The sequence below is a fragment of the Zingiber officinale genome, chromosome 6B (genome assembly GCF_018446385.1).
Source record: "Zingiber officinale cultivar Zhangliang chromosome 6B, Zo_v1.1, whole genome shotgun sequence".
Taxonomy (NCBI): domain Eukaryota; kingdom Viridiplantae; phylum Streptophyta; class Magnoliopsida; order Zingiberales; family Zingiberaceae; genus Zingiber; species Zingiber officinale.
The window spans coordinates 116948097-116976034 of record NC_055996.1 but is presented as its reverse complement, the minus strand read 5'-3'; the positions used below and the strand labels follow the sequence as shown (position 1 = coordinate 116976034).

The following is a 27938-nucleotide window of genomic DNA, read 5'->3' as shown; positions in this document are numbered from 1 at the left end:
GACTGTATGTTGTGACTCTGGATATCTGAATAAAACTATAGAAACAAGTATCTCCTGTTAGGGAAGTTTTATGATCGTCCGACCGTATACTTGGGCTGCGTGCTTTTGGAGTATAATAGAAACGAGCCTTTCTGGTCAGGGTAGTTTTATGACCGTCCCGACTGTATACTTGGTTTACGTGTTTTTAGAGTATAAGGAATTGAACTCCAAGAGACCCGACCGACCTCTTGGTCGGTCATCCCTATGACTAGCGGTTGGTTTCTGATTACTAAAGTGATATCTTAAGTTATTTAGATCCAGTCGAGTTATGGAGACTTACCCGACTACACCTAGGACTCGGATGTCCATTCCTCAGGCAAGACCGGCCCTTAGGCTGACCGTCCTTGAATCGGCCACCCTAATATTGGATGAGAGACTAAGCTTTATCTAAAGATGACCCTTTAACTATCTTCTTTCCTTAACTTGGACCTTCACCTCTCCTTAACTTCACCTTCTATGTTAACCTGGGATCCACTTTTAACATCCCATATCAATGGATGCCATGGAAAATTAATTGTATTTACAACGATCTGCAATAAAATAAAATATACAAAATAATCAAATCAACTAATTAAACCTATAGAATATGAAGACAAACATCTAATAAGACGAGCTATGGACCATGCACAGCCCGACTTATTCTTGAACAAGTCACACAACTCGACCATTCGTGGATCATGCTAGACAGTAGGTGCAAAATCTGGGGAAATTTTTAAAATAAGTATAAACAGTAAAATTATCACAAAAATAGGTAAAATTAAAATTTTTTACCAATATAGGTGAGAGGTGCTCATATCCGGGATTTAAATCCCGGTTCTTTTTAAATTCCGGGATTTAAATCCCGGATATGATGAATTACCGGGATTTAAATCCCGGTAATTTTTTTTAAATTTTTTGAACATATTGTTTTTTTCATGCTTAAGTTTTATTTTGTAAAAAAATTTAAATCCCGGTAATTTTTTTTAAAATTTTTGAACATATTGTTTTTTTCATGCTTAAGTTTTATTTTGTAAAAAAATTTAAATCCCGGTATTTTTTTTAAATTTTTTGAACACCTTATTGCTTTTTTCATGCATAAATTTTATTTTGTAAAAAAATTTAAATTCGTAATAATTATAATTTTTTTTTTTAAAATAAAACTTAAGCAAATGACATTAAAAAAAATTACCGGGATTTAAATCCCGGTAATTCATCATATCCGGGATTTAAATCCCGGAAAAGAACCGGGATTTAAATCCCGGATATGACCACCTCTCACCTATATTTGTGAAAAATTTTAATTTTACCTATTTTTGTAATAACTTTACTGTTTATATCTATTTTAAAATTTTTCCCGCAAAATCTCATGTTAGCCATATTTGAATCATATAAAATAAGAGGCGTCAAGTTTGTGACGACTCACACGTGAGAGTGTTTTCGATGAATAACCTATTATCAATTCCAAATAAATACAAGTATGGAATTATAATATTAAAACAACTTGTAATATAAAGAATACCGACAATTACATATCTGAAATCTTCAATAGAATCGTCGTCAGAGTTTTTAGACGTCGTAGGGGCTTTTTCGGAGTAGCTTACAAAAGCGGAAGTTGTTTGGAATGTTATTCTTAGCCCCTGATTAAATGCTACTTATATAAGCTGTTCCGGGCACCTGAAATCCCGCCGAGTGTCTGGACTACGTGGCTCTGCCAATCGACGCACTCCACGTTAGCTTATAGATATTTTTTCAGGTCCGGACGCCTAGACCGAGTTCGGGCGCTCGGACCGCCTGGGCACCCGCGACCCGTCCGAGGTGAGCTTGGTCTGGGTGAACCAACTTTTCCAGCCTCCTTTTTTTCTGCAAAACAAAATTAGTCTAGGCAATAATCAATATATATAATATGAATTTGACAGCCTCTGACTGTCCGATTCTGATTTTGAGTTTCACTGAAATTCTAGGTCGAATCGATGCCTACTACTCCTTCTTCAGGGAATGCATCCTCACCCACTCCTCTCAGGAGAGCTTACCTTTTATCAGATCGGTCCTCCAGATCGTCTGAACTTTTGCTCAGCGTTCGAGACTTCGGATTTTTCTGCTGAACGACCGTTCCACGACCCGTTCAGTCTTCCATCTGGTTCGCGACTACCAAAATTTTTACCTAGAGTCCCCGACTCTAGGACTTCGCCCAAAGTACTCGACCCGCCAAGACTTTGCCATGTCTAACCGCAGTTAGGATTTTCCATAACCTATAATTACCACCCCTAAATCTAGGGTTACCTCCTCTAGGACTTTCCACCTACACAGAATTCACTAGGGCTTTTATCTAAAAATACTTAAGACTTTTCTATAAACTTATTTATAATTATTAGATTACAAATCTTAATTTTAATCCTTTTATTATAATCAAAACTTAAATTCAATCCTTGATACTCTTTATACTAACAAAGTTGAGCATGATGCGTAAGCGGAGCATGCAATGCCCATGAACTATCAATTGGACAATGGTAAAACTCTAGTTAAAATTAACTACACAGCACGCTTAATTTTATAAATGTCCCAACGCTCGACTTTCCTAAAGTAAAAAACGCTAGTAGATTCTCTTTTATTTTAGTGATCTTCTCAGCACATATGATTACAAGTTAGTATCACCATGGTTTCATCAATGAAACTTGTCCTATATTAAAATGTATCATTATGTAGGTTTCGTATTATTAATGATATTTTAGAAACAACAAAAAAGTATTTTTCTATTCCCAATCAGATAGGGTGGTTGACTAAGGCAATATCCAACAACAATAATATCGTCTTTTTGATAGATAAGACGGCATATAATGGATTGTCCGGGATCCCGCGTTAATAGAAGCTTAGTGTATCCTCTTGTACAACCTTTATGCGATGCACATGAAGATGAAGGATTATCAATCTGGCATTCTTGCTGATCCGAGGTTGTTCTGTGAAGTTGATCCAACAATGAATATGAAATCATCTACAGAGATCTGTATGGAAGGAATTACCAGAGACGTGTATGAATGATTTAATTCACGAAAAAGGATGGACTTTAAAATTATCCTGAGGTTAATCCAGAACTTAGAATGTTTCGGTTATTCATGATCTGTCTGTTAATTTGTTTAGGAAAACTGCAAACGACATTCTGCTTTTAACTCAAAACTTCTCATCGCACAGACCGAAGCAACTGAACTCTCCATAAAATCTATCATTTGGATTCCTTGTACATGCTATGGATCATAAAATGTGGAGCCACACTTGCATTTCCAACTCTCAGGCTCGTAGTTAGCATACTGAGTCCCTAACCGGTTCATATTTGTTGGAATCTGAAAGGCCCGGCAAGGCGCGCACCCCTCACATTTGTGCTCACAGATGGGCGGCCGTGAGCCCAGCGTACCAAAGTGCTTGTACTCCTCGTCTTGTGCATCCACAAGAACAAACAACAAACCACAACTCAATTTGCTAGCTGAAGAAAAGAAATTTGTTCTACATCAGCAAAAGCATTTTATTTACTTACCCTGGAACCCACACGGAGAAGGCCTTCCAGTTCCAGCTGCAGCTCTGCTCATTTGGAGTGTGATCACAAGTAGAAAGAAACCAAATCTTTTGTACTTCCAGCACCGCATGATGCCCACAATGATCTCTAAATTGTGTGGACTCAATCCTAGTTCTTTCCTGCCTTCCTACTGTCTGCTACTTAAAAGGTTCAAAAAGGTAGCCGATCGAAGAATAACGAACGGCTTAATTTCCTTTCTCCGAGAACCTGCAATCCCACTTATTATCAGTTCAGTTCAAGTACCATATGATCAGTCTATATCAGCCGGTCACTCCTAAGCCTTGAACAAGCGATCGCTTCTTCACCCTTGTCAATCAAAAGGTCTGTGATTTCACCACCATGGCAGTGGCTATGAAGGAGTAGGCTCGGGGGAGTTCGAATGCCAGCAGAGAGACTCTCCAATGGCAGGAAAATTAACCAACAAGTCACGCAATCCCTCGGCAGCAGTGGCAATTATGGCCTGGCAGTCATATCAGTTCCTCTTCACATCGCTTGCAGAGGTAGGAGAAATGGAAATTGCATTGGGAAGTGTGGGATTTTGTTGTGCTCTTGCAGTCTCGATGTCACCGGTGGAGGCCTGGATGAGGCGGAGGAATCGGCCACCGAACGGAGCTTGAGGCGAGGTGGAAGCTGTTGGGACGGCTCGTAGAGATCTCACCATCGCCACCTCGCTTTCCCAATTCCCTCCATTTTTCGTCTTCTTCCCGACGGCCGACCCAGCACTGCGCCCCTATGCAGACCGGGCCGGGTCCGAATCAGACCCGGTCGGGCGCAGTCCAGTCAACGGGCCGGAAACGAAACCGGCCCGGATTCGAAACCAAATTAATCGTGTTCGGCGTGTTTTGTTTTTAAAATTTGTGTTTTTAGTATTTTTTAAATATATATATATATATATAAAATTAATTTATTGGTACATGAATCAAATTAGAATCTTCCAAATTAAAAGCAAACATTCTAACTAATTATACTAGGGCTATTAATGTATTTCGCATATTAGTTAGTTTCTTTGGTTATATTATTATTTTAATAATTAAAAATATATATACATATTTATTATATTAATTGATTAATATTTTTTACTTTATAATTATTTTTAATAAATCCGATGACATACAAATAATTTTATAAATTATTAATTTAAAAAAAATAATATAGTAATTTTAAACCATGATAAATCACAGTTCAGATCTTCTGTCCCCATTTCTCTCGAGGACAGATCCTCTGGTCCACAATTTACGAATCAGGGGATGATCCATTATTATAGACCGTTGATTTGGATGGATCCTATCAACTTAAAGGTGAGCTCAATTCAAATCAATAGTCCTCATACAATGGACCATCCTCTAGTCCATAAATTGCGGATAAGAAGATCCGGCTCGATTTCTCTCTGTCTCCGTGTCCCATTACCGATCGGACGGATCACATTAAATCTCAAGGATGCTTTACATATCACGAGGATACTGTACATATTTTAAAGATATCATGATGTCTTGAGATTTAATGTGATCCATCCGATCGACAATAGGACACGGGGACAGAACAAAAATGAGAACAAAATATCCGAACGGGATAAATCGTATCTAAATTGTCGACAGTTTCAAATAGTGAACTGTATTCATCTTACATGGTTAACATTAAGGTCGACCCGATCACAAAGGTTACTTGTTAATGGTCAGTTATCTGGGGGCCACAATTCCCCATTGTTGCAGCCAATGAAATGCGGGAACTCGAACCAATGGAAATTATTCCTGTCTTAATGTCCACTGAACCGGTCTGGTTCGCTGAGTCGCGACCATGTGAATGTTAAGTATACTCCAGCGGGATAACGTACCGACTGGTCTTCCAGACTTCGAGCGGCGGCTGAGCTTGAGCTCGCTAGGGTTTTCTTCATCTTCGTTTAATCGTTTCCAAACCCTAGCGTTTGATCTTACTCTTTCTCGACGCGAAGTCGAATCCTCAAATTCTAGGTACTAACTAGGATATCGAACTCTTTCTGTTGCGCCTTTGATCCGTAGCTCGTAAAAGTTGACACTTTGTAGGTGCTTAGGTCGAGGGAACGGCCTCTACTTATGGAGATCGCTGAGGGGAACCAGAACGCTTCCGACGAGTTCGAGGGCGAGTACTATGTCGAGGAGATTGAAGAAGAGGTCGAGGAATATGAAGAAGAAGTGGATGATGATGAAGAAGAATTGGGAGACCGAGACGGAGGCGTCGGTCGTAGTGCGGTAGAAGGAGAAGGAGTTGGAGATAGAGATAAAAGTGGAATCACACCGCGGAAGAGATCGGAAAATGTGGAGAACAGTGGAGAGGAGATGAAGCAAGCTGATGCTGGTTCCTCTTCAGCGGGGTTAGTGTTTTGGTTCTTGGAATTTCGATATACTATTTTCAGATCAACCTGAACGAGCATTTCATGTTATATTCGCACTTAGTTTGATTGGATAACTCTGCCAAGGAGCCTTTTTGTTGACTTGGAACACAAATTGATCCAATCGTTTTACTTTTCTGTTTGTGGTAGAAAAATCTTTGTTGGCGGTGTTGCTTGGGATACTGCGGAAGGTATGTCCATTCCCTTAAGAACCTTCATTTTATTAACTTGAATATTACAAGCAATTTTTATTGCTCAATTCAGTTAGCAATTTTTTTGGTCATTTAGATGTGTTAATCTTGGGGAAATAACTATAATTTGGGGATTAAATTAAAATTCTTTGTTAAATATTACTATCAAATGCCCTAACTGGATATATATGAATGGTTTAAAGTAATGATTTTATTTCTATCAGGCTGGTTTTGTACATTTCCATTGTATTTACAGTTATTTATGTTTATGGTGCTATTCATTTTCTTATGTAGTATCTTGCTATAGATATTGCTTAAAACATAACTTGTTCCTTAATTATTCATTGTATTTTAAACTCACAGTCTGAATCCCCAGTGGCAATTGAGTATTGAATCGGATTAAACAGCCAGTTCTCTTTCAATTTAATTGTAGGCATAAAGACATATACAAACATTGTGATTTCCTCCACAAAAAATGGTGATAATTTTTTGTTACTAACTACAAATGTTTAGATTGCTAGTTTCATGGAAGCATGGTTGATTTGGGATCCGTAACAGTCTCCTATGCTTCTCTTGTAGATGATTTTCTGCAGATATTTGAGTTCTGTTAAATAATAGGAAATTGATGAGCCTGAGCCATGATATGGATCTATGCAAAATTGTCTTAATAACTGGTGGTCAAATCTAAATTGATGAAGTGTGGTGTTTGTCAGATTTACGTTATTGATTTTAAATTGACTTTAAGGGTGCATTTTACGGATAATGTAAACTAACCAAAGCAAAATTATTAGCACACCAAAACAAGTGACTTGGCCTGTAGTTAAAACTGCTAGTTCTTTATCTTTCCCAAAATATGCTGTAAATAAGTTATTTTAAAAATAGAACTTTGTTTTTAGAAGATTATATACTAGGAAGGATGTGTATTTTGCATGTAAAAGTCATGCCGTGATGCTTCCAGATGAAGATTGACTGAGTGTACTTGCTACTTGAGAGATGTTAAGTCATGATATGTTTGCGTAATGACTTTCTGATAGTTCACACTTCATATTTATCATTCAATATGTAGCATTATTACATTTTAGTTTTATCAAGCTTCATAAAGCCAAAAAATAATGGTAGTTTGAAAGTCGTGTGTGTCTATGTTTAAGTGAACATTTGTGTATTATAAGCTGTGTAAAAGGTTACTAAAGGTGCAACTTGCTCTGGGGCAACAGGGTCGCATGTTGACCAACATTCTAGTAGCTCCATTGTGCAATTCATGCTTGATACTTAAGTATAATAAAGTTAGTGATGAAATGTTGAAACATCACAATTAAACTTAAATAGTTGAGGATGTCATTCTATCTGAAGATTGCAACTCATTGTTTCATAATACTTGCGACTTCCAAATTTTCAATAGCAGTCAAAGAATGTAGCTCCCTAGGCTATACAACATTTCTTTGCTAACAAACACTGAAGATTTGTATAAGTTGCTAGTCTAGCAAATTAGTTGATTATGGAGAGATGCAAAATTTGGGAAACTAAATGAACACAAGAAGTATAAATATGACAAAAGGTTGAGAAACATGCTTCAAATGTTCAAGAAGGATTGAATCATTCATTTATTAGCACTAACAGCTATATGGAAAACTGATAACTTGAATACAAGAAAGCAATCTTGCTTGATCCTGGTGGCATAGTAAGAAGCTCCTGTAAGATTTTTCATTTTTCACCATGTTCTGTATTCCTTTTCTTGGTTCATATGTTGAGTAAACTGCCAGCCTTTTGTCCTATTGGCTGTTGCAGAAACATTCAGTAATCATTTCAGCAAGTATGGGGAGATCACTGATTCTGTCATAATGATGGACAAGAACACACACATGCCAAGAGGGTTTGGGTTTGTCACATTTGCTGACCCATCTATTATTGACAAGGTTTTGGAGGATGAGCATGTCATAGACGGGAGAACTGTGGGTTTCTTATGAATATCTACAATTTCCTTTTTTTAAGCATTCACTCTGTGAACAGTCTTCACTGATTGATTTTGCAACTCATTGATTTGCTCAGGTAGAAGTTAAAAGAACTGTTCCAAGAGAAGAAATGCCTTCCAAAGCAGGAATCAAGACAAAGAAAATCTTCGTGGGAGGGATACCCACGTCACTAACTGGAGGTCAGAGGTTATATTTGTTATAAGATGTTGCCTAATCATGGCTTTTATTAACACGATAAAACAAATTACAGATGAGCTTAAGGAACACTTTTCCATGTATGGTGAAGTAGTTGATCACCAAATAATGTTTGACCATGCTACTGGTCGATCAAGGGGTTTTGGTTTTGTGACCTTCAAAGATGAAGAATCTGTTGATGTAATTATTTCTAAGGGCAAGATGCATGATCTCGACGGAAAACAAGTAAGCTTTTAATAAGTAAGCTTGTCTCTCTTAAAATAGTAAGGGTTATACTTTTCTGTGTTATTGTTCAACTTTAAACCTTATATAAAAAGCCTCCGAATTAATTACTGATCATTATTTTGCATTAACATATTTGAATGGAATGATGTGATCAAAAGAAATTAAAATGTGAAGCTAATGGAAAAGGACAGAAATGAAAGATGGCATTAAATTGTCAAGATCATGGCAAGGAATTTGAGTATGTAATTTTAATAAAACAGCATAGCATGAGTTTAGTTTAAACTAATAAGAATAAATGTGGTAATGCCAGTGATGCTAATTTTCATAATTTAAAATGGTTAAATTGTTTTTCCTCCAGTTTGTTAAATTAAGTGGAAATCCATTCAAGTTTCATGACAAAAGTGAACGAAATCTATCATCTCAGCTGCAAATCAGGGCAATCTCAAATGTGGATAGTAGTTTCGTTTAAGTCTTGCAGAATAAGAAGATTGTCTATTAAGAGTATGTTTGCTTATGAAAAAGTAGGCAATTTTCTTTGTCTGTTTCCATTTTTTGAGATCTTCGATAGAATTTTTTTTATTGATATTTTGTTGAAATATAAAACGTGCCTTTTTTCTAAAAAGATAAATTGTATTATTATTCAATTGTGTGCTAAAAAGGCGTTAGTTTTAATTTTAATTTTCTAGTTTGTAAATTGTAATCATGTGGATTCTGAAAGACCGATTTGAAAAATTAAATATGAAAAAACTAGACCCAGTGTAGTTCTGAAAATATTGGTAAGTTCTGCACTAGGATTCCAAAGACCAATTTTTTCAATTGCAGGTTGAAATCAAGCGGGCCGAACCAAAGAGATCAGGTGGCAATCCGAGAATGAACGAGAGGGCCAGTTATGATGCTCGCAGTGGAAGCAGCAGTGGATACCGAGCAAACTCTTATGGCTTTGGTGGTGGTCGTTATGACATGTATTATGGCGGCGGCGGCGGCGGCGGCACAAGTTATGGTTATGGCAGAGGCTATGGCTATGGTGGTGTTCCTAGTTTTGGCGCTGGTTACGTAGCTAACTATGGTGGCTACATGTATGGAGGTGGCGGATTCAACGGCAGCAATATGTACGGTGGCCCAGGTGGCTACGGTGGGTGGTATGGTAGTTATGGCAGTGGCAGTGGCAGAGGAGGAGGTTATGGAAGCAGATACCACCCATACACCAAATGAATTATTGTTATGAAGCAAACTAGCGAAGAGCATTTATGGGTTCGCTGATGTAGACTTACATGATGGTGATCAATCTGATCTCTCCAACTAAACTGCTTACTGCTCTTGTTCTCGAGAAATGCCCAAGAGAGCCGAGTGTTGCAACAACATTATTCCAAACATATATATGATTGAGAGATTGCAATTTTATTGTTGGTGTATCCTTTTAGCTTTGTTCTTGACTTGCCTGCTGAATTGTTGCTAATCCAAAAATTTGAGTCTATGACATACCCACTAAAGCTTGCCTGATAATTGTCTTGTAATCTGTATTAGGTTTAAAATATTTTTGTTGCAGGAAAGTTTCATTGTCGCCCATGCATTGTAGTAAAAAAAAACATTGATCAATTAATTCATGTATTTTTTTTAAAAAAAAATTGTTTCGCTTTCCTTTGGTTATTATCTTATAAAATATTCAGAATAGCAAATCTCTTACAAAATCTTATCAAGAAAATAAGTCGGTGCTTTTTGTGAATCCCTTACAAACATTCTTTTGATTGAACCAAAGTTGAGTATGGGAAGATTATGTTTTACTATATAGAGGATTTACTCAAAAGTGCAAGTGGAAATCACATCGATCATCGTGTTTCAGATGGAGGTCGAGGCGGGCATTGACATTTTACGAGGGATCGCTTGACCACTAGAGCAGGTAGAAACGAAGAGAACATGATTCCACAGGTCATTCGAATTGATATATAATGAGATGCTTGTCACATGAGGTCGTAACATCGAAATTCAGGGTAGTCGGAGCGTAAATCGCCAGTCCCTGTGCAACTCACAGAGCAGGTAGAAACGAAGAGAACATAATCCCACGGGTAATTCGAATTGATATATAATGAGATGCTTGTCACATGAAGTCGTAACATCGAAACTCAGGGTAGTCGGAGCGTAAATCGCTAGTCCCTGTGCAACTCACCCCACATGTCACATGCTCGCTCAGGATGCTGTGATTTACTTCCCTCATGATGACCTTGGATCGGATACGACTATGACGTTAGGGGCGAACGATTTCGTCTTTTGCCACATAAATGAAGAGAACATATGGCCTTTCTCATCGCTCATTCATATAAAAACCATAAAACCTTTATCAATGCAATGCATAATGTTTATCATGAATTTTAAGCTGTATAATTAAAATATTTTAATCTGATGGCTGAATTAAATCAAAATACCTAATTGAAGGGATCTATAAAAATTATAGGACTGATAACTGGGGCTTCTTTTTTTCCATACCCACAAGAATAATCACTTTGGTTAAACTCCATTACCTCATCCTTTCAGTTACTTGGATTATTTCCATACCTAGAGATTTCGTTTTGGAACAAGGGTAATTCAGATATAACGGCCCATATAAGAGGCCAGTATGAAGAAGAATCAGAAAAACAATACCGGAGAAATCCAAAATACTCAACTATTATCTGCAGATTTAGGCCTAACAATTCTATTGTATATACAATAAAATCATATGTTTAAAATATAATATTATATGATAAAATAACAAAGTTTGTCCATCAAGAGCTCTTAATATTATCGAATGATGCTTATCCATCTTGTTTATCCATCAAATAATCTTCTCCATAAGATGTATTTGTACGAATACGTATTTGTACGAATACAAAAACATCCATTTAACCTTTAAGCAGTAAGGAAAGTGGTAGACAATGTAAAAGAGCAACTACTATTACTACTACATTAGAAAATCACAATTATTCATACAGTATGGTTATCCGATCTAGAAATTGCAGGTGAGGAATACCCACTCGCTTACTTGGAATTTAACCGGCCAATTTCCTCTTTTCTTCCTTCAAATGTCAGCTCCAAGATCGGTTGCTTCCATAACGATCTCTGAATCCACCGTGACCTGCACAAACCAGATAACCAGCCCATAATTTTGATTGATCCTTGATGCCAAAACAAGTCCAGTGAATGAGAAACAACCAAGGCATTTGGTGGAAATATGGACAATTCGAGATGGTTATCCCACTAAAATTTACAGCAGAACGACAATTAACTTATGTCAAACTGATTTGTTTGAGGTTGGGGTTCAGAAGTAATGTGATAACAACTCTAGTCAAGTCTTATCTCACTAGATGAAGTGACTATAAAGATCATTCTACTCTATCCCCTACTAAATCATCATTTATATTTAAATAAATTTTTTGTCAAATCTTCATCTTCCTCGTTTGATATAGATATTTATCATAGTTTCATATCGCCTAACTAGAACATTTATTGATTCGTTACATGTCCGTACCATCTTAAATGTATCTCCAAGAGTTTTCCCTTAATAGATGCAACTCCGACTTTTTCTCTAATATTCTCATTTCTTATCTTATCCATCCTTGTATGTCCGTATATCCACCTTAACATCATCATCTATGCAACTCTTATCTATTACTCATGCTATAGCCCAACATTTAGCTTCATATAACATAACAGGTCTAACTACCGTTTTATAAAATTTTCCTTTAAGTCTTAGAGATACTTTACAATCACAAAGAACGATTGAAACTCTTCTTTATTTCAATCATTTCGTTTGTATTATATGTAAGACATCTTTCTCAATCCCTCTATCCCTTTGCAAAAACGATTCTAAATACTTAAAACTCTCAGTTAGAGACAATTCGTCATCTTCTATCTTAACAATTATTTCATTACATCTAATATTGTTAAACTTAAACTTCATATATTCTATATTTACTAAGTGTAAAACCTTTCACTTCTAACATTTCCCATCAAGATTCAAATTTAACATTTACTCGTTCGCGTGTCTCATCTACCAAAATAATATCATCTGCAAACAACATGCATCGTCGTATCTTGGATGTGTCTAGTGAGTTCATCCAATATTAGTGTAAAAAGATAGGGTATTAGAGCTGATCTTTGATGTAACCCTATTTTTATGGGAAATGCTTCGATTAATTAGCATAAATTTTTCACTTTTGTCATTACATCCTCACATATATCCTTAATTAATTCAATAAACATTATGCTAACACCTCTCTCTTCTAGAGTTCTGCATATAATTTTGTTTAAAACTCTATCATAAACTTTTTCTAGATTGACAAATATCACATGTAAGTCTTGTTTTTATTCTCTATACTTTTCAATTAGTTGTCTCAGAAAATGTATAACTTCTATTGTCAACCTCCCCAGTAATAAATTTAAATTAATTTTCAATCACCGTGGTTTCCTTCCTTAATTTTTTTTTTCTATTACTCTTTTTCAAATTTTCATGATATGACTTATTAGTTTAATACCCCTATAGTCTGCACAATTTTACACGTCTCATTTATTTTTATATAAGGAAATTAGAGTACTTATCCTCCATTGATTAAGCATTTTTTTAATTTCAATATCAGATTGAATAACTTTGTGAATCATTCAATACATTGTTTCTCAAGACACTTCCATACCTCTATCGGAATATCATCCGCTCCAACTTTTTTTTTATTTTGCATCATTGAAAGTTTGCTCTACTTCTTAAGTTTGCATTATACGATAAAAATTTAAATTTTTATACATATTTGAATTACTTAAATTAAGTTGATTATCTAAACTTTCATTAAAAAGTTAATGAACATACATTTTTCATAGCTTTTTTATTTCCTCATCATTTACTAATACCCTATTGTATTCATCTTTAATACATCTTATTTGGACAAAATCTCTTATTTTCCTCTCTTGGTTTAACTATTCTATAAATGTATATTTCTCCTTCTTTTGTATCCAATTTTCGATATAAGTGTTGAAAAGTTTCATTCTTAGCTTCATTCATTGCTTTCTTGACATCTTTCTTGATTATTGTATATATTTTTTTAATTTTTCTCGTTCTTAAAAGTATGTAATTCCTTATGGGCTATTTATTTTTCCTTCACTTTCTACTGTACATTCTCATTACACCACCAAAATTATTTACTTGATGGTGCACTCTCTTTGACTCATTGAGTATACTCTTGGCTACTATTTTCAACTTTGATATCATCTTTTTCCACATCGAGTCACCATATATTTCTCATAATATTTATAATCTTACCCTGTGCTTGGATATGTTTTGTTTCGTATCCTTTAACTTCCATCATGTAATTCTAAAAGTCATAAATATTTTTATTCTATGGATACTATGCTTGAAACATATATCTAACACTACTAACCTATGTTGGGTAGTTGAATTTTCTCCGGGAATGACCTTACAATCTTTTCAAATCTTTCTAGCATTCTTCTAATCATAAGAAAGTCAATTTGTGATTTATTATTTATGCTTTTGAACATGACCAATCGTTCTTCTATTTTCTAAAAAATGTATGAACTAATATAAAGTCATATGCAAATTCCAATATAGTTTCCCTTCTTAATTTCTTGTTCCAAACTCATAACCCAATGTATTCTATTATATTCCTCATTTTTCACTCCTACATGTTCATTTAGATCTCCTCATATTAAAATCATTTCGGTTAGCAAAATATTTTATAATACCTCATCTAAATCGTCCCAAATCTAAATTTGGTGTGTTCATCTAAATTCGATTTGAGATCCATATATGCCAGTTACATTAATAATTTCTTTCGCCGTTAGAGCTATGATCCTATCTCCTTTCTAACTACTACTACTTTGTCTTTTAGCGAACTATTTACAACAATACCTACTTCATATCTTGTTTTACTCTTTCGTGTGTACCATAACATAAAATCCGAATTCTCTATTATCTTTGCCTTCTCTCCTACCCATTTTATCTCTTGCACACACAAAACATTAATTTTTCTCCTAATTATTGTATCAACTACCTCCGTTGCTTTATTAGTGAGCGTTCCTATCTTCCATGTTTCAAACCATAGACCATTAATTTTCCTATAATATTTGTTCTTATCCAACCTAATGTAAATGAGAAATTAAAAAAAGCAAAGATCCCAACTAGAATATATAACTTTTTTGTTCGTTCAGCATTCAGAAAGATTTACATGAGCAGGGCATTGTCTAGAACATACCTGGAGGAGGGGGAGCACCACGACCTAATTTGGCAAGTTCGGGACTAACTTTCTGTCCAGCTTCTTCTAAAATCTTGATGAGATCTTTAGCAAATCTTGCATTAGCTGCAGTGAAGAATGTATATGCTGTGCCTTTAGCCTGGACTCTTCCTGATTTAAATTCTGAGAACCCAATCTTTTCAGCTTGACTTTTATCCCCATGGATAGATAGAGCAGGCCAACCATCCAAACGTAGCTGTCTTGTGATCTGATCACAGCCCTTCTTGGTGTCCATAAATATCAAAATTCGGCTGCCATCCATTATGTCGTCCAACAGATTAACCAATCTGACAAAAGGAATTTTTATCTACATGTCATTCCACCACCATGACAGTAAAACAATTGATTTAAATGCATCATACTTGTTATATTTCTGGTTCTCTGAGACAATCTCCACCCGTTGGTGTATCGCATGATTGGCTTTCAAGTCAATAGAACCAATAATCACCTAAAGCAAGAGATAATTGATTCGATGAGATGTAGCAAAAAAATATAGCACAGTGAATTCAACTGTTGATTGGTTCAGCAACAAAGAACAATACATTACCTTGTATGGGTTGTAGAGAAACTGCATTGCAAGTTGCTCAACCTCCTTGGGCCAAGTAGCACTCCAGTAAAGAGTTTGGCGATCTGGGCGAATCTACCATAAAGAAAGAGGAAGTGACAATAAGAATAAAAAACATATAATCAAATTCAGTCTTCTAGAGAAATTCTAAACTTTAAATGACTAGATTAACTAAGAAGTCCAATATTACTATATTAGAATGATAAATGTGTTGGCTCGTATTTTAGTTTAAACAGGTCAAGAACTTGTGGCAACTTGTGATTTTACAGAAGACATTCAGGCTCACCCCAAATGTAGAGAATCTAGAGATTGCAGTAAGTTCAACACAATAAAGAGATTTATGATGAATAAAGTAGCGGCACCACATCTTGATCAAAGCTACACATGCGGCTAATATCTTGGTGTTAGTCATCAAGATATAAACCAAAACAAATCTAGAATATTGTAGATAAGAACACGTGATTACTCCAATAAAAAAAACTACCAGAATCAACTTGTTTGATTATAAATTATAAAGAAAAGATTACCTATCTGTAGGTTCACTACCAAGAGGAAAAGATAAGATGAAAAGCAAGCCAACTTAGATAGCATAGTTATATAAAAGGTTGCCCATGAGGCCATGACCATGAGCTTCAATGCTAAGAAGAGAAAACAAGAAAACGTTCATACTCATTCTAGATAGTGATACCTGCAAGACTATAACAAATTTATTCCTATATTTTGCCACATTACATTTTACATACTAAAGCATACCTCTCAAAAAATAAATATTGAGACAGAACTGATGATAAATTGCCATTACAAGCCATTGAGGAATAAACTACATTAATCTGTAATGTTTGACACAAAATGAAGTAACTCCACATACAAACTTCTCAATCTAATAATTTTTTTTAAAAAAAAGGTACCTGGGAAACAATTTTCCTAATCTGTTGTTCGAAGCCCATGTCCAGCATTCGATCAGCCTCGTCCAGAACAAGATAAGTTACTCTTCTTAAATTTGTATTATGTGATTCCAGCATATCAATAAGACGTCCAGGTGTAGCAATGACAATCTCAACACCTGAGTGAAGAAAGCATTATCCAGATATGCAATTGCAAGGGAAATTAGCATACTAAAGCAAAGGTTTAAAAGATTTTTAAAAGGCAATAACCACAAAATCAACATTAGAGTTAATGCAATAAAAAAGGCAACTCGGTGCACGAACCTCCCGTCAATGCGGGGACCCAGGGAAGGGTCTATTGTACATAACTTTATCCTGCTTTACAAGAGGTCATTTCCTAAGTTAATGCAATAATCTGTCATGAATTAATCATAATCATACCCTTTCAATTACATTGAATTTATTATATCCTCTTAACATTGATAACATATTCCAATTAATTTTTCTCTTGAATTGCTTCTCTTTTCTTCTTATTATATTGGTTTTATTTTATTATTGTTTTATACAATTTAAGCTATGATGGCATGGTACTGGGATACCTAGTAGTAGGATGGTACATTTATATACAAATAGATATTGGAGTAGTGGAGTATCTAGTAATCATATTTATTTGGTAAAAGATAGGTTTGATAATAAGATTACTAGTGTTGAAGCTACTAAAGTGTAAACACATAATTTAACTGTGGCTATAGTTTACAAGTATTGGAGCACCAAGCTTCGAGAACAATAAACTTATCAAAAAAAACATATTATTGAATACATGATTTATTACAAGGGGGGAGTTGCGGTCCTTTTAAAAGGCTCCAACCCAACTAAAATTGGAAATAAAATGACATAAATTGGTAAGAATTACCTAGTAGACTAATATGACTCAACAACTTAGGAAACAAATTGTTTACACTTACCAACAACTCATATACAAAATACTCTGACCAAATTAAAAGAAATTCCAACCAAACTAAAAAATACCAACTTTTTGACACCTATAATAGTACAATTACCAGACTCAACTACAATTCAAAATTCAAAGGATAAATTGATTTCTAATTTGCACAACCCAAACAAGTTGTGGTAGCTTGGTTATGATGATGACGATGACGTTTATGAATGTTAATAGGATAGGAGTTATTTGTTGGAAATGAAAGAATAAATTCAATTAGTACAATACTCGAAAACCATAGAATAGACTAGGTAATTGAGCATTTTAAAAATTCTTAAAAGCATAAACACTAGCATCGAAATCTACTTTTATCTAAGAGAATTAAAATTTATTGATGTTCCCAGAATAGATACAAATGGATATAGACTGAAGTGTGTCACAGTCCAAAGCCGAAACTATAGCATTCCAATATATTCCCAACAACTAAAGGGAAAATGATCTAGTGAATTGCAATTAAGTATAGGTAAGTTTATCTTCTATAAAAACAAGAGAGAATGTGAAGTCATGTATGTGCACCTTTTTGAAGGTCTCGAACTTGAGGTCCCTTCGGAACCCCACCATAGATACAAGTGTTCTTTATCTTTGAGGAAGCTCCAAACTTTGTTGCTTCTTGTTGGATCTGGACAGCAAGTTCACGGGTTGGAGCCAAGACTAAAACAATTGGTCCATCGCCAAGAGCTAAAAATGGTACAAATGAGGAACAAGTTATACGCAATAAGTAATAGGAAGTGTAGTTAACAAATAATAGACAAATAGTTCAATCTCTATACCTAAGACTGGCTGTGCATTTACATGGACAATTGCAGGTAACAGATAAGCAAGTGTCTTCCCAGAGCCTGTTTCAGCAATACCAATGAGGTCACGGCCCTTTAAAGCCATCGGCCACCCTTGTGCTTGAATAGGAGTCGGTTCAACAAATCCAGCTCTCTCTATTTCTTGCATTACATATTCTGGAAAGTCATTGATAACAGATAAAGTTACCCAATGTAAAAAAAAAAAAAGCGAAGAACTTTCTTAGATAATAACGATGTACCAAACAAATTCTACAATGGAGTTATGAATTCATAAAACACCAAACTATATCTAGTTATCTACCAACAAGAACACTCTAGTAAAAGATTGAAAACAGAACATAAACAATCTACAGAATTGAATAATAGGCAAGCAAAATCCACGAGGTGATGAGTGAAATTAATTTCTACTCCAAGAATCAGTATGGAACTGAAATCAAAATCCAACAAAGGAATAAAAAAAGAAACAATCAAGTAAGTTTAAAATCCGAATTGGTCCAGAGCCCAGAGGGAGGAAAAAAAAAAGGTCACCTTTGGATGCAGGCGTAAATGAGCAACAAGTAGTATCATTTCAGCAATAGCTAGTCGTCCTCGATAAGCAGTAGATAGAGACACTGGAAATAGAGTTAAAAGCAAACAACTAATTTAGTAGGATAGAAGAAGAACCTGGAAATCCAACGTCCCGAAACTCTCTGACCGGCTTGGGGACGTCGCGACCCTCCACTGTTATCTCCCTCTTCCTGCGATACGCTTCCACCTCCTCCTCGTTCATGGCGACCACGGAGGGCGACTCCACATAGAAGTTCTTCTCGAAGGGGGTCAGCAGGTCCAAGTCCGCGGCGCCTCCCGTGTCTCGCTTGCCAGAGGACTCGAATCCCCTGATGTAGCTCTGAGAACCGCTTCCCAGTCCCGTATCGCTGAAACGGGCAGAAAAACAACATGAAACTCCACCGTTTCATTTTTCTCTGGGTTTAGGGTTACAGGATGGACGCAGGATTACCTTCTCCGTTCGCGGTAGGAGCCGGGGTCGGAGGCGCGACCGTCGTAGCGGCTCATCCCGATTGCGTTGCTCTAAGAAAACCTGAAGAGATCACGATCTCGTCGTCGCTTCGCCTGAACTCTGCGGAGGGTGGAGATAGAGCAGAGCAAAATAGGGCTTTTGTGTCGAGGGGAGAAGTTGGAAATTGAACATTCAAGGGGGCCTTCAGGAGTTAACCATGTTTATTTTGACTTAGTCGAAAAGCAAATATTCAGTTGGGCCCATAATCTTCTAGATTGCAACATCTGAATTGATTTTGAATTACACTAAAATTATGTATTTATACATAAACCTCATTTATATTAATTTAAATATTAAGAATATATATATTATATAAGTTTTTTTAATAATTCATTATCCAGTACATAATAAATTTATTATATATGAAATCTCGTTATCTTTTATATACTAATCTCGTAAATAATAAATAAATTTATTAGTTAATTAGTTAATTTATCTAAATTTTATTTATTCTTTTAAAAAAATTATTCATGTACATATACAATCACTAAAGCTTAATCTCAATTTGAATTTAGTAAGATTTTCAATAAACAATATAAATTTAAATTCCAAAATTTGCTTGAATTGGGTGCTAAAATTAATTTTGGTGTTTAAAAATATTTATTTTTTCTAAAATGTTTACTTGAATAAATAATAAAAAAAATTTTTAAAAAAATTATAGAATATTTAAATTAAATATTTACTTTGCCAATCTAACAGTTTTGATGGAACATCAAGTTCTTTCCTGCTATCAAAAATCTACACGATTTCTTCCGATTCCAGTAAATTCATTAATATTTTTTTTTTAATAAACAACTAAAACTAATAGTGCATCCACTATAAAACCTTTTTAATTTATCCTGATAATTAAAAAAAAAATTTATAAGTTCAATAATCACTTCTAAAATTAATCAATGTAAATTAAATATTTAGTGTCTAACTAAAAAAAATAATAATATCTCTCAAAATAATGATACAATGGTAAAATATTTTCTTAATTTCATATACATCTAAAAATATCTCAATCCCAACAAATTAATAGATGAATTCGTCATAATAAAGAACTTAAAAACATTAGACTAATGATTTTCCAATTTATTCGAATAGCCAATAAAAAAACTTTCATATGAACAAACCAATCACTCTAAAAATTTGTCGCATTAAGTTTCCGATTTATCCAAATAATCAATGAAAAATTTTCATACGAGCAAACCACTCCCAAGATTTATCGGCTTAAGTTGAATATATGATACCAACTAAAAAAAATGATAATAATATTTATATCTTCATTCTTAATTTTGAAACAGCTCAAAACAAAAATCGGAGACCAAATACTTAAAATCAAGAGTAATTAGGTGTAATATAATGTTTATAAAGTTAAACAATTAATGAAGGCAATACATGCAAATAACAATGATCTTTCAAATAATCTGGATAGGTTAGATTAACTAAGCAATGAAAAAAGATGCAAAAATACTTATTACAATTAAATATTATTGATGATAAAACAATAGACTAACTTTGTCAAATCCAAAATAATCAGGGCATACCTTTGTACAACTAATGTGCCTATTTCGGCTAGTGATTAACTTGGAGATAATTTTAACATCCAAATTAAAACAAAAGAAATTTTCAAGAAACTTGGAACCTCTTGAATAAACTAGTTTTACCTTTCAAGATCATTACAAATCTTATCTTTCATAATCCTGATCAGCCCATCATTTGGGTGAAAGAGTTTAAAAGTTGGGATTCCTTAAAGCAATAAAAGAAAATTAAAAACTTCTCTAGCAGCACTACCATGAAGATATAGGATGTCATAATACAATCCTTGTAACAACTTAATCTTAATAGAAGAATAAATCAAATTTGACTAACTCTAAATGGGACTACCATCAGATACATCATAACAACAAATGAACAAACAGGCTGGAAGACCAGTCACCGCATACATTTCAAGATGTTAAGAAAAACAAAAATATAGAGACCTTGACATTGATAAACAACCAAATAAACTCTCAATAGCTGGCATCATTTCTAGAACTGGAAATACTGAAATGCCAGTGAAAATACAAGCAAAAGTTATCACAACAAACCGATCAAAACCAAATACGAGAGTGTATTGCTCAATGCTCAAGCTTTGAAGAAATTTGGAGAATCAGAATTACCAAATGCGTGTGGTAAAAGGTGCAAAATATCATACCACAATCTAAAATTTCAGTTTGATGAGTGTTACATTTGTAACCTCTAAACATCAAACCAACAGAAAAACATAACAGATTAAACCAACAGATATTAAATTCCAATATCATAAGCAAGAGGGCAACAAGCTAACAACTGAGTGTGCTTGGAGAATCATAAAATTCTTACAATTCCCATAGAAACCTACAAGAACAAGTTTGAGTTAGAAAGCTTTATGATATAACAGAGAAGAAAAACACAATGAGAAGGTAGATGAAGAATTGGGTCCCACCAAATTGGATGTCAATGTCAGCCATCATCACTTGCTGAGTGCAAACGCAGGATCAGCCATGAAAAAGTGCAAGCAGAAAGCACAGGACATCCTCATGCCAATAAAGGAAAACAAATTATAATCAAAAGGGGAAGAGTCATGAAGAGGCATCCAAATCAATCAAGAGCAAGCTATTTGTTAAAAGCAAGCATCAAGATAGAGAAATAATAACAATCAGTTATTTAAGTGTAGTTGAGTTTAGCGCCAGATTCTTCCTTCCTGATATATTTGCAAGCATTGATTGAACTCTTCCAAAGAACACTCTTCATGAAGCTCAAACACAAAGGAGAATGACAAAGAATATAAAAGAATAATATTTAATTCCTCCTCAACAAAGTAGTCATTGTGGAAATACAATGTATCAGCTATGCCAAAAAATAACCTGCATTATAAAACCCAACCGACTATAGATTTTAATGTCAACTAGTCACAAATTAACAAACAACGCACCAACTCTGAGATATATTCTTCTTTATTTATTTTACTTATTTGGTTATCCAGTCATGTCAAATCAGTTCCCAAGAAAAGAGTGGCTAATTGAGATGATTTATAAGACCTAAATATTTTGGCTTAGACCGTCAAAAAAGAAAATTCCATCTAAAACCTTACAGCAACTAGGTTGAAGGACATCAAAGAAGTAACAAAGAAAAGCTACCAAGATTAAATGCATCAAGTTTTTACAAAATATGGAGACAGCCTTTAAAGGTGGATTGCCAACATAACAAAACTGATATCAAGCTAAAGTACCAGCAACAATTGATCCTTAGCACAATAGGCAGCTAACAAAGGTTTCCCATAAGCAAGAAATGGATTGATGAGAGATTAATTACATGTGATGTATAGTAGCTTGAGCAAAATAACAGTATGAAAAACCAAGTCCCCAAAAGGAAGATGGTGGTATACCATGAGAAAATCAGACATGTTCAAGATAACAGCCGAATAAATATACCGTACATGTCTAAACGAAATGCTAGCAAAATTCATAAGAGGAAGCAGAATCCTAAGCACAATCGGCCCACCAACTTCATTCAAGATAGATAATAACGAACATGGTTGTCAAATTACAGAATACTTGCCCGGCTGGGAAGCACCAGAAAGATTCAAAGCTTGAGCTGTGTAATCTTCAAGAACTCTTTTCACCTCAGCTTTAGCTTTCTTAACTGAAGACTCAGTGGGACCTTCAATAAACAAGTAGAGTTTGCGTTCTCCAGGACCAACAATCTTTCCTGGTGGAAAGTATTGACCCCTAGTAGTAATTGCAGCTCCTGTCCATTCGGAAATTGGCCATAATGTCTCTTTGTGTGTTATCTTCCACCGAGCATTCTGTGGGAAATCATTAATCTCCAACTCAGCTTCATAGTGCTCAGGCATAGCTTCAGCTTGTATCTTTGCCAAATTGTGCTTCAAATTTAAAGCAGCAGCTATTGCAGTCGCTCTAGCAGCAGCCTCACCAGGCAAAGCAGTGACAGGGGGAACAGCAGACAGAGCAGCTACATTGGAAAGATTTGCAGAAGGTAGGGCAGCAGTAAATGGCAATGGGGTGACAACCTGGGTAGGCATTGAGGTATTTGCAGCCTTCGAAACTGCAGCTAATGCTGCAACATGGGCAGAAACTACAGCTTGTGACAGATCACCACCAGCCTTTCTGATCCCTTCATCCTCAGAGTCTGAATCAGATTTATCTTCCTCAAACCCATATTCTCTTGCTTGAGCTTTCTTAGCAGCTTTCCTTGCTTCATCCTCCTCTTCATTAAATTTAAAACCACTTCCTCCATAACCAGTTCCATGAGCTTGCTCTGTTCCCTGGTTCACTTTTGCCATGAAGGCATTAGCTAATGCCTTCAGATCTGCTGGAACAGCTTGTTCTGAAAGTTCCAAGGCTTTCACTAAATCTGGAGCATAGCGTTCATCTTCCAGTGAAATGAATGTGATAGCACATCCTTTTCGCCCAGCTCGTCCAGTTCGGCCAACACGGTGAACATAGTCTTCATAGTGATTTGGAACGTCAAAGTTCACAACTAGCTCAAGCTCTTTCACATCCAAACCTCTAGCTGCAATACTTGTAGCAATCAACAAGTTGCAGACGTTATTTTTAAAATCAGATATTGTAGATTCACGGTCAGTCTGATCTTTAGCACCATGAAGGGATAGACAAGGATAACTATGCTTAAGTAAATCCCTAAAGAGAGCATCACATTTATCTTGAGAATGAACAAAAACAAGAATCTTCCCCTTCTCATACCATTCGCCGAGGATTTCTAGCAATCGTAAAAACCTGTCACTTTCTGGTCTGACCTCAACTAGTTGAGTTATATCTTTGTTAACCACACTTCTTCCACCAACTTGGATCTCAACAGGCTTGTTCAACACCTTGCGAGCTAATATTTCCACTTGGCGAGGAAATGTAGCTGAAAAAAGAACTGTTTGGCGATCTGGCCTTGTATTCTGGATTATCCTGGTGATTTGAGGCTCAAAGCCCATGTCAAACATTCTATCGGCTTCATCCATTACCAAAAAGGTCACCCTACGTAGGTTAGTAATTTTCCCACCACTTGTGCAAAGTATATCTATCATTCGACCAGGAGTGCAGACGACAATCTCAGTCCCTCGCTTGAGCTCACTGATCTGCTGAGCAACACCTGAACCTCCATAGACTGGCACACAGTTGATGTTTAGTGGCTTTGCAAATTTCTTGATGTCATTATGAATCTGTTGAACAAGCTCCCTGGTAGGAGCCATGACGAGTCCAACAGGGCCCTCACCAGACACCACCTCAGGTTGGTCTTTGATATGCCTGAGCATTGGCAAAACAAAAGCTAGTGTCTTACCTGAACCAGTTTTTGCAATTCCTATGCAGTCTCGTCCGCTCATAATGATGGGGAGAGCTTGGGCTTGAATAGACATAGGCTTTTCAAAGCTTAGTTTCTTGATTGTATCAAGAATTTTGGTACCCAGTCCAGCTTGACTCCAAGTTTTTATAGGCTTGGGCACGTCCTTCCCATGTATCTTCAATTCAAGCTGCTTCCGATAGGCTGAAACCTCCTCAGTTGACATCCTAGCGATCTCCTTCAATTCTATGTACAAATTTTTCCTGAACGGTGGATATTGTATCTTTGAGTGATCAACAATAGAAAGCTTTTCTGCCTTTGTCTTCTTCACTCTTTTCATGAACTCTTCATCATCTTCATCTTCAAGAGCAACCTCCTCATTCTCAGGATCCTCATAGTCAGAATCAGAATCCTCACCAGGAATTATCCTACCCATTGCATTCTTCTCACCTTTTCTTAACCGATCACCATTACTAAATGCTTCCTTAGAAGCTTTTGTCATGATACCTTTCTTTTCATGGGGCTTGGCAGCTATCTCAGCACTCTGCAGCTTCTCGACTTCTGGAAGCACCATAGAGTTCATGAAAGCATCAAGTGGATCAATTTCATCTTCGTCATCATCATTTCCTCCTTCAGAATCCTTAGTACCAATATGTCCATTCGCAGCATCCTCGTCCATGGCGTCCATAGCATCATTATCGCTCCCATCTTTCAGCTTGAGACCATCTCCATCAACAGATATATCTTTATCAGACTTTGGAGGAGCGTCCTCATCATCAGACTCTCCTTCCAAAGTCCAATTCTTTCCCAACATGGCTTCATCCTCTTTGCCATTCTCAGAGCCCATCTTCTCCCTCTCTTCCTCTTCCTTCTTCCTCCGCATCTCCTGCCACTCTTGGACTCTCCGTCGCCGCTTGTCTATTTCTTCATCCAATTTCCGCTGCTCCTCTTCAAGTACCTCCTCACGGGTCTTTGTTTCCTTAACATCAGACTCTTTGTCCGTGGCCCGGCTCCGCCTACTATCCTCGCTGCCCTCCCCGTGTCTGTGGCTGCTCCTCTCCCGATCACGGTCATGAGAGCTCTCCCTCCGCCGCCGCTTCCGTTCATACTCTTCCTCGTCGCTGTCCAGAGCCCTCCGCTTCTCCCTGGCTCTCTCCTTCTCTCTTTCTCTTTCCTTCTCCCTCTCCTCCCTATCTCGCTCTCTCTCCTCCCTCTTTCTCTCCCTCTCCCTTTCTCGATCCTCCCGCTCCCTGGCCTTCTCTTTTTCCCGCTCCCTATCCCTCTCCTCTTTCTCCCTCGTTCTCTCCTCCTTCTCCCTTTCCCTTTCTTCTTTATCCCTATCCCTCTCTTCCCGATCTTTGGTTCTCTCCTTGGCACGCTCCTTCTCCCTCTCCCTGAGATGACGAGATTCCCGGTGCTTGTCACGATGCCTGTGTTCCTTGTCATCGACGCTGCGTTCCAGATCGGAACGCCGGCTCTCGCGATCCTCCCGGTCCCGGTATTTGTCCGTGTCCCTGTCCCTTTCGCGGTGCCGGTCGCCGCTCCTCTCCTCCTTGCTCCGCCGAGACTCTTTCCTCGGCTTCGTGTCCTCCATCACGATCACGACGACGAAACCCTAGCAACCGCAGAGAAGGGGAAGCACAGGAAGCAGATCGAACGAATTAAATTACTCTTCAATATTTAATTTTTATTTCACCCCTTAAATTTTTTTACAAGTATGATTTTCTCTCTAAATGATGTTTAATTATCACCTAGAAATTTCTAAAGTACATTTTTCACAAATTATACTTTATCCTTGATAAAAATATATATATATAATTTAGATATAGAAATTATATTTTAACTCCTATACTCCAGAAAATTTTTATTTAAACCTTTAAATTTTCTATTTTTCTCAGTTTTAGAAATACGATACAGTTTGGACTCTGCCTCTCAGAGTTTGTGAAATTTTTAGTTCATCCAAAATTTGCTTGTACTTGTTTTCACTTTGCTTCACCGTTTAATTCTTTTACATTTTGGTGTCATTTAATTAATAAAAGTATATATTTTTATTAAAAATTATAATATTTAAAGTTAATTAAGCCGAGTTAAAAATTAATGATAAAAAAATCATTAATATTGTTATTCTTTGTGAAATCGAACAATTGTTGCTTTCATTTAAAAAGAAACACAAAAAAAAAAGAGTTCAATGGACAAGTGCCCTAGAGTCCAGAGACTTCCGGGCCGAGTCGAAGAAGTTTCCATTTCCTTCTTGAGTGTTCCAGAGGAGCGATTTCTCCTCCCTTTCCCTCTTATAAAACGCTCGTCTCTCCGTCCCAATTTCAACTCGCATCAAGAGAAATCAAAGGCAAGAAGGCGATCGAAAAGACTACATACGGCCATGGACGTGAGAATGCTTGGTTTCGACGGCCCTCTGCTTTCCACTCTGCAACACCTGATCGACGTCCCCGAAGAGGTGGAGAAGGCGATGGGCGCGCCCACCCGTACCTACGTCCGCGACGCCAAGGCCATGGCCTCCACCCCTGCCGACGTCAAGGAACTCCCCGACGCCTATGTCTTCGTCGTCGACATGCCCGGCCTCAGGCCCACCGACGTCAAGGTCCAGGTCGAGGATGACCGCGTGCTCGTCGTCAGCGGCGAGCGCAAGCGCCAGGAAGAAGAGGGCAACGCCAAGTACCTGCGGATGGAGCGCCGCGTTGGCAAGTTCATGCGCAAGTTCGCTCTCCCCGACAACGCGGACGTCAACGCTGTCTCCGCCGTGTGCCAGGACGGCGTCCTCTCCGTCACCGTCAAGAAGGTGCCGCCGCCGGAGCCCAAGAAGCCCAAAGTCGTCGAGGTCAAGGTCGTGTGAGCAGTGATCATGTGATTGATCATATAAAACCTGCTGCGATTATCCATCTGCTACTTGATCTGCTGCTATTTTCCATGTTTGCTTTGGATGTCTTTCTTTTGTTCTAGCTTGTGAAGCTCGATGCTTCGGCAAATAAAACGTAGCGTAGTTGTGTGGTGTTTGTAGCAATGTGTGTAACAACCTGAACGCAGTATGGTTTAGTAATATCCCCATCCCTCTGTTTTCCAACAAATTAAGGATTGTTCGCATTGAGTTCTTACAGATCTGAATGTGATTGAGCCTTCCATTAAACGCTCTTGATTCTTGAAATGATCGAAATCTCGTGGTACATTACAGTATGATTTATTTATTCAAGTGAATAAAATTATTTTGTAAATGGAAACCAAAACAAAACTATAGATTGTAATCGAATTGTAACTAGCCGATAATTGTAATCGAATTTTAACAAGCCGAATTCGAATTTTAACTTCTCCGGAGCTTCATCTTAGCGAGAAGAGAAGGAAGATGATATGACATGAGTTTTCTCTTAAATTTTAGACAATTAAAATAAAATTTTGAATAAAAAATAAGAATAAGAATGGCATCGAAAATATGATATTAATATGGAATAATACAATAATATAAAAGTATAATAAATAATACAATAATATAAAAGTATAATAAATAATAT

General features: G+C 36.5%; 5 protein-coding genes across 6 annotated transcripts; 2 read left to right on the top strand and 3 right to left on the bottom strand.

The window, feature by feature from the left end:
* Positions 1-3201: 3201 nt before the first annotated feature.
* On the bottom strand, positions 3202-4366 carry LOC121990576 (EPIDERMAL PATTERNING FACTOR-like protein 2). The gene is made up of 2 exons (XM_042544687.1): positions 3545-4366; positions 3202-3445 (listed from the first exon to the last, which is right to left on the bottom strand). Exons 1-2 carry the CDS (start codon positions 3651-3653, stop codon positions 3258-3260), a joined length of 297 nt encoding a protein of 98 aa, XP_042400621.1. The 5' UTR covers positions 3654-4366; the 3' UTR covers positions 3202-3257.
* A 1006-nt stretch (positions 4367-5372) lies between these two features.
* Positions 5373-10010, top strand: LOC121989136 (heterogeneous nuclear ribonucleoprotein 1-like). 2 transcript variants are annotated; one of them, XM_042543002.1, is made up of 7 exons: positions 5373-5550; positions 5631-5930; positions 6099-6139; positions 7925-8088; positions 8186-8288; positions 8360-8529; positions 9352-10010. In XM_042543002.1, exons 1-7 carry the CDS (start codon positions 5384-5386, stop codon positions 9739-9741), a joined length of 1335 nt encoding a protein of 444 aa, XP_042398936.1. In that variant the 5' UTR covers positions 5373-5383; the 3' UTR covers positions 9742-10010. The 2 variants fall into 2 exon arrangements, with proteins under 2 accessions (XP_042398936.1, XP_042398937.1); XM_042543003.1 differs by having other exon boundaries at positions 5375-5550; positions 5623-5930.
* A 1294-nt stretch (positions 10011-11304) lies between these two features.
* Positions 11305-19233, bottom strand: LOC121989135 (DEAD-box ATP-dependent RNA helicase 20-like). The gene is made up of 9 exons (XM_042543001.1): positions 19042-19233; positions 18708-18958; positions 18021-18200; positions 17767-17928; positions 16275-16429; positions 15349-15441; positions 15164-15249; positions 14763-15088; positions 11305-11638 (listed from the first exon to the last, which is right to left on the bottom strand). Exons 1-9 carry the CDS (start codon positions 19095-19097, stop codon positions 11589-11591), a joined length of 1359 nt encoding a protein of 452 aa, XP_042398935.1. The 5' UTR covers positions 19098-19233; the 3' UTR covers positions 11305-11588.
* A 1964-nt stretch (positions 19234-21197) lies between these two features.
* LOC121989134 (DEAD-box ATP-dependent RNA helicase 42-like) lies at positions 21198-26103 on the bottom strand. The gene is made up of 2 exons (XM_042543000.1): positions 21551-26103; positions 21198-21462 (listed from the first exon to the last, which is right to left on the bottom strand). Exon 1 carries the CDS (start codon positions 26009-26011, stop codon positions 22646-22648), a length of 3366 nt encoding a protein of 1121 aa, XP_042398934.1. The 5' UTR covers positions 26012-26103; the 3' UTR covers positions 21198-21462; positions 21551-22645.
* Positions 26104-26682: 579 nt separating this feature from the next.
* LOC121989132 (17.0 kDa class II heat shock protein-like) lies at positions 26683-27529 on the top strand. Its single transcript, XM_042542999.1, has one exon. It carries the CDS (start codon positions 26798-26800, stop codon positions 27266-27268), a length of 471 nt encoding a protein of 156 aa, XP_042398933.1. The 5' UTR covers positions 26683-26797; the 3' UTR covers positions 27269-27529.
* The last annotated feature ends 409 nt before the right edge of the window (positions 27530-27938 follow it).

Bases quoted from the DNA above. Each gene is read 5' to 3' on its own strand.
- LOC121989136 (XM_042543002.1), top strand. From the start codon at position 5,384: ATGTTAAGTATACTCCAGCGGGATAACGTACCGACTGGTCTTCCAGAC. The intron at 5,931-6,098 runs GTTAGTGTTTTG...TGTTTGTGGTAG, and splicing joins GCTGGTTCCTCTTCAGCGGG to AAAAATCTTTGTTGGCGGTG. The intron at 8,289-8,359 runs GTCAGAGGTTAT...AACAAATTACAG, and splicing joins ACCCACGTCACTAACTGGAG to ATGAGCTTAAGGAACACTTT.
- LOC121989134 (XM_042543000.1), bottom strand. From the start codon at position 26,011: ATGGAGGACACGAAGCCGAGGAAAGAGTCTCGGCGGAGCAAGGAGGAG.
- LOC121989132 (XM_042542999.1), top strand. From the start codon at position 26,798: ATGGACGTGAGAATGCTTGGTTTCGACGGCCCTCTGCTTTCCACTCTG.
- LOC121989135 (XM_042543001.1), bottom strand. From the start codon at position 19,097: ATGAGCCGCTACGACGGTCGCGCCTCCGACCCCGGCTCCTACCGCGAA. The intron at 16,430-17,766 runs GTGCACATACAT...TTCTTCACTCAG, and splicing joins AGTTCGAGACCTTCAAAAAG to GTGTTGAGATTGTCATTGCT. The intron at 15,442-16,274 runs GTACCTTTTTTT...TCTTTATGGTAG, and splicing joins TTAGGAAAATTGTTTCCCAG to ATTCGCCCAGATCGCCAAAC.
- LOC121990576 (XM_042544687.1), bottom strand. From the start codon at position 3,653: ATGCGGTGCTGGAAGTACAAAAGATTTGGTTTCTTTCTACTTGTGATC. The intron at 3,446-3,544 runs GTAAGTAAATAA...TGGATGCACAAG, and splicing joins TTCTCCGTGTGGGTTCCAGG to ACGAGGAGTACAAGCACTTT.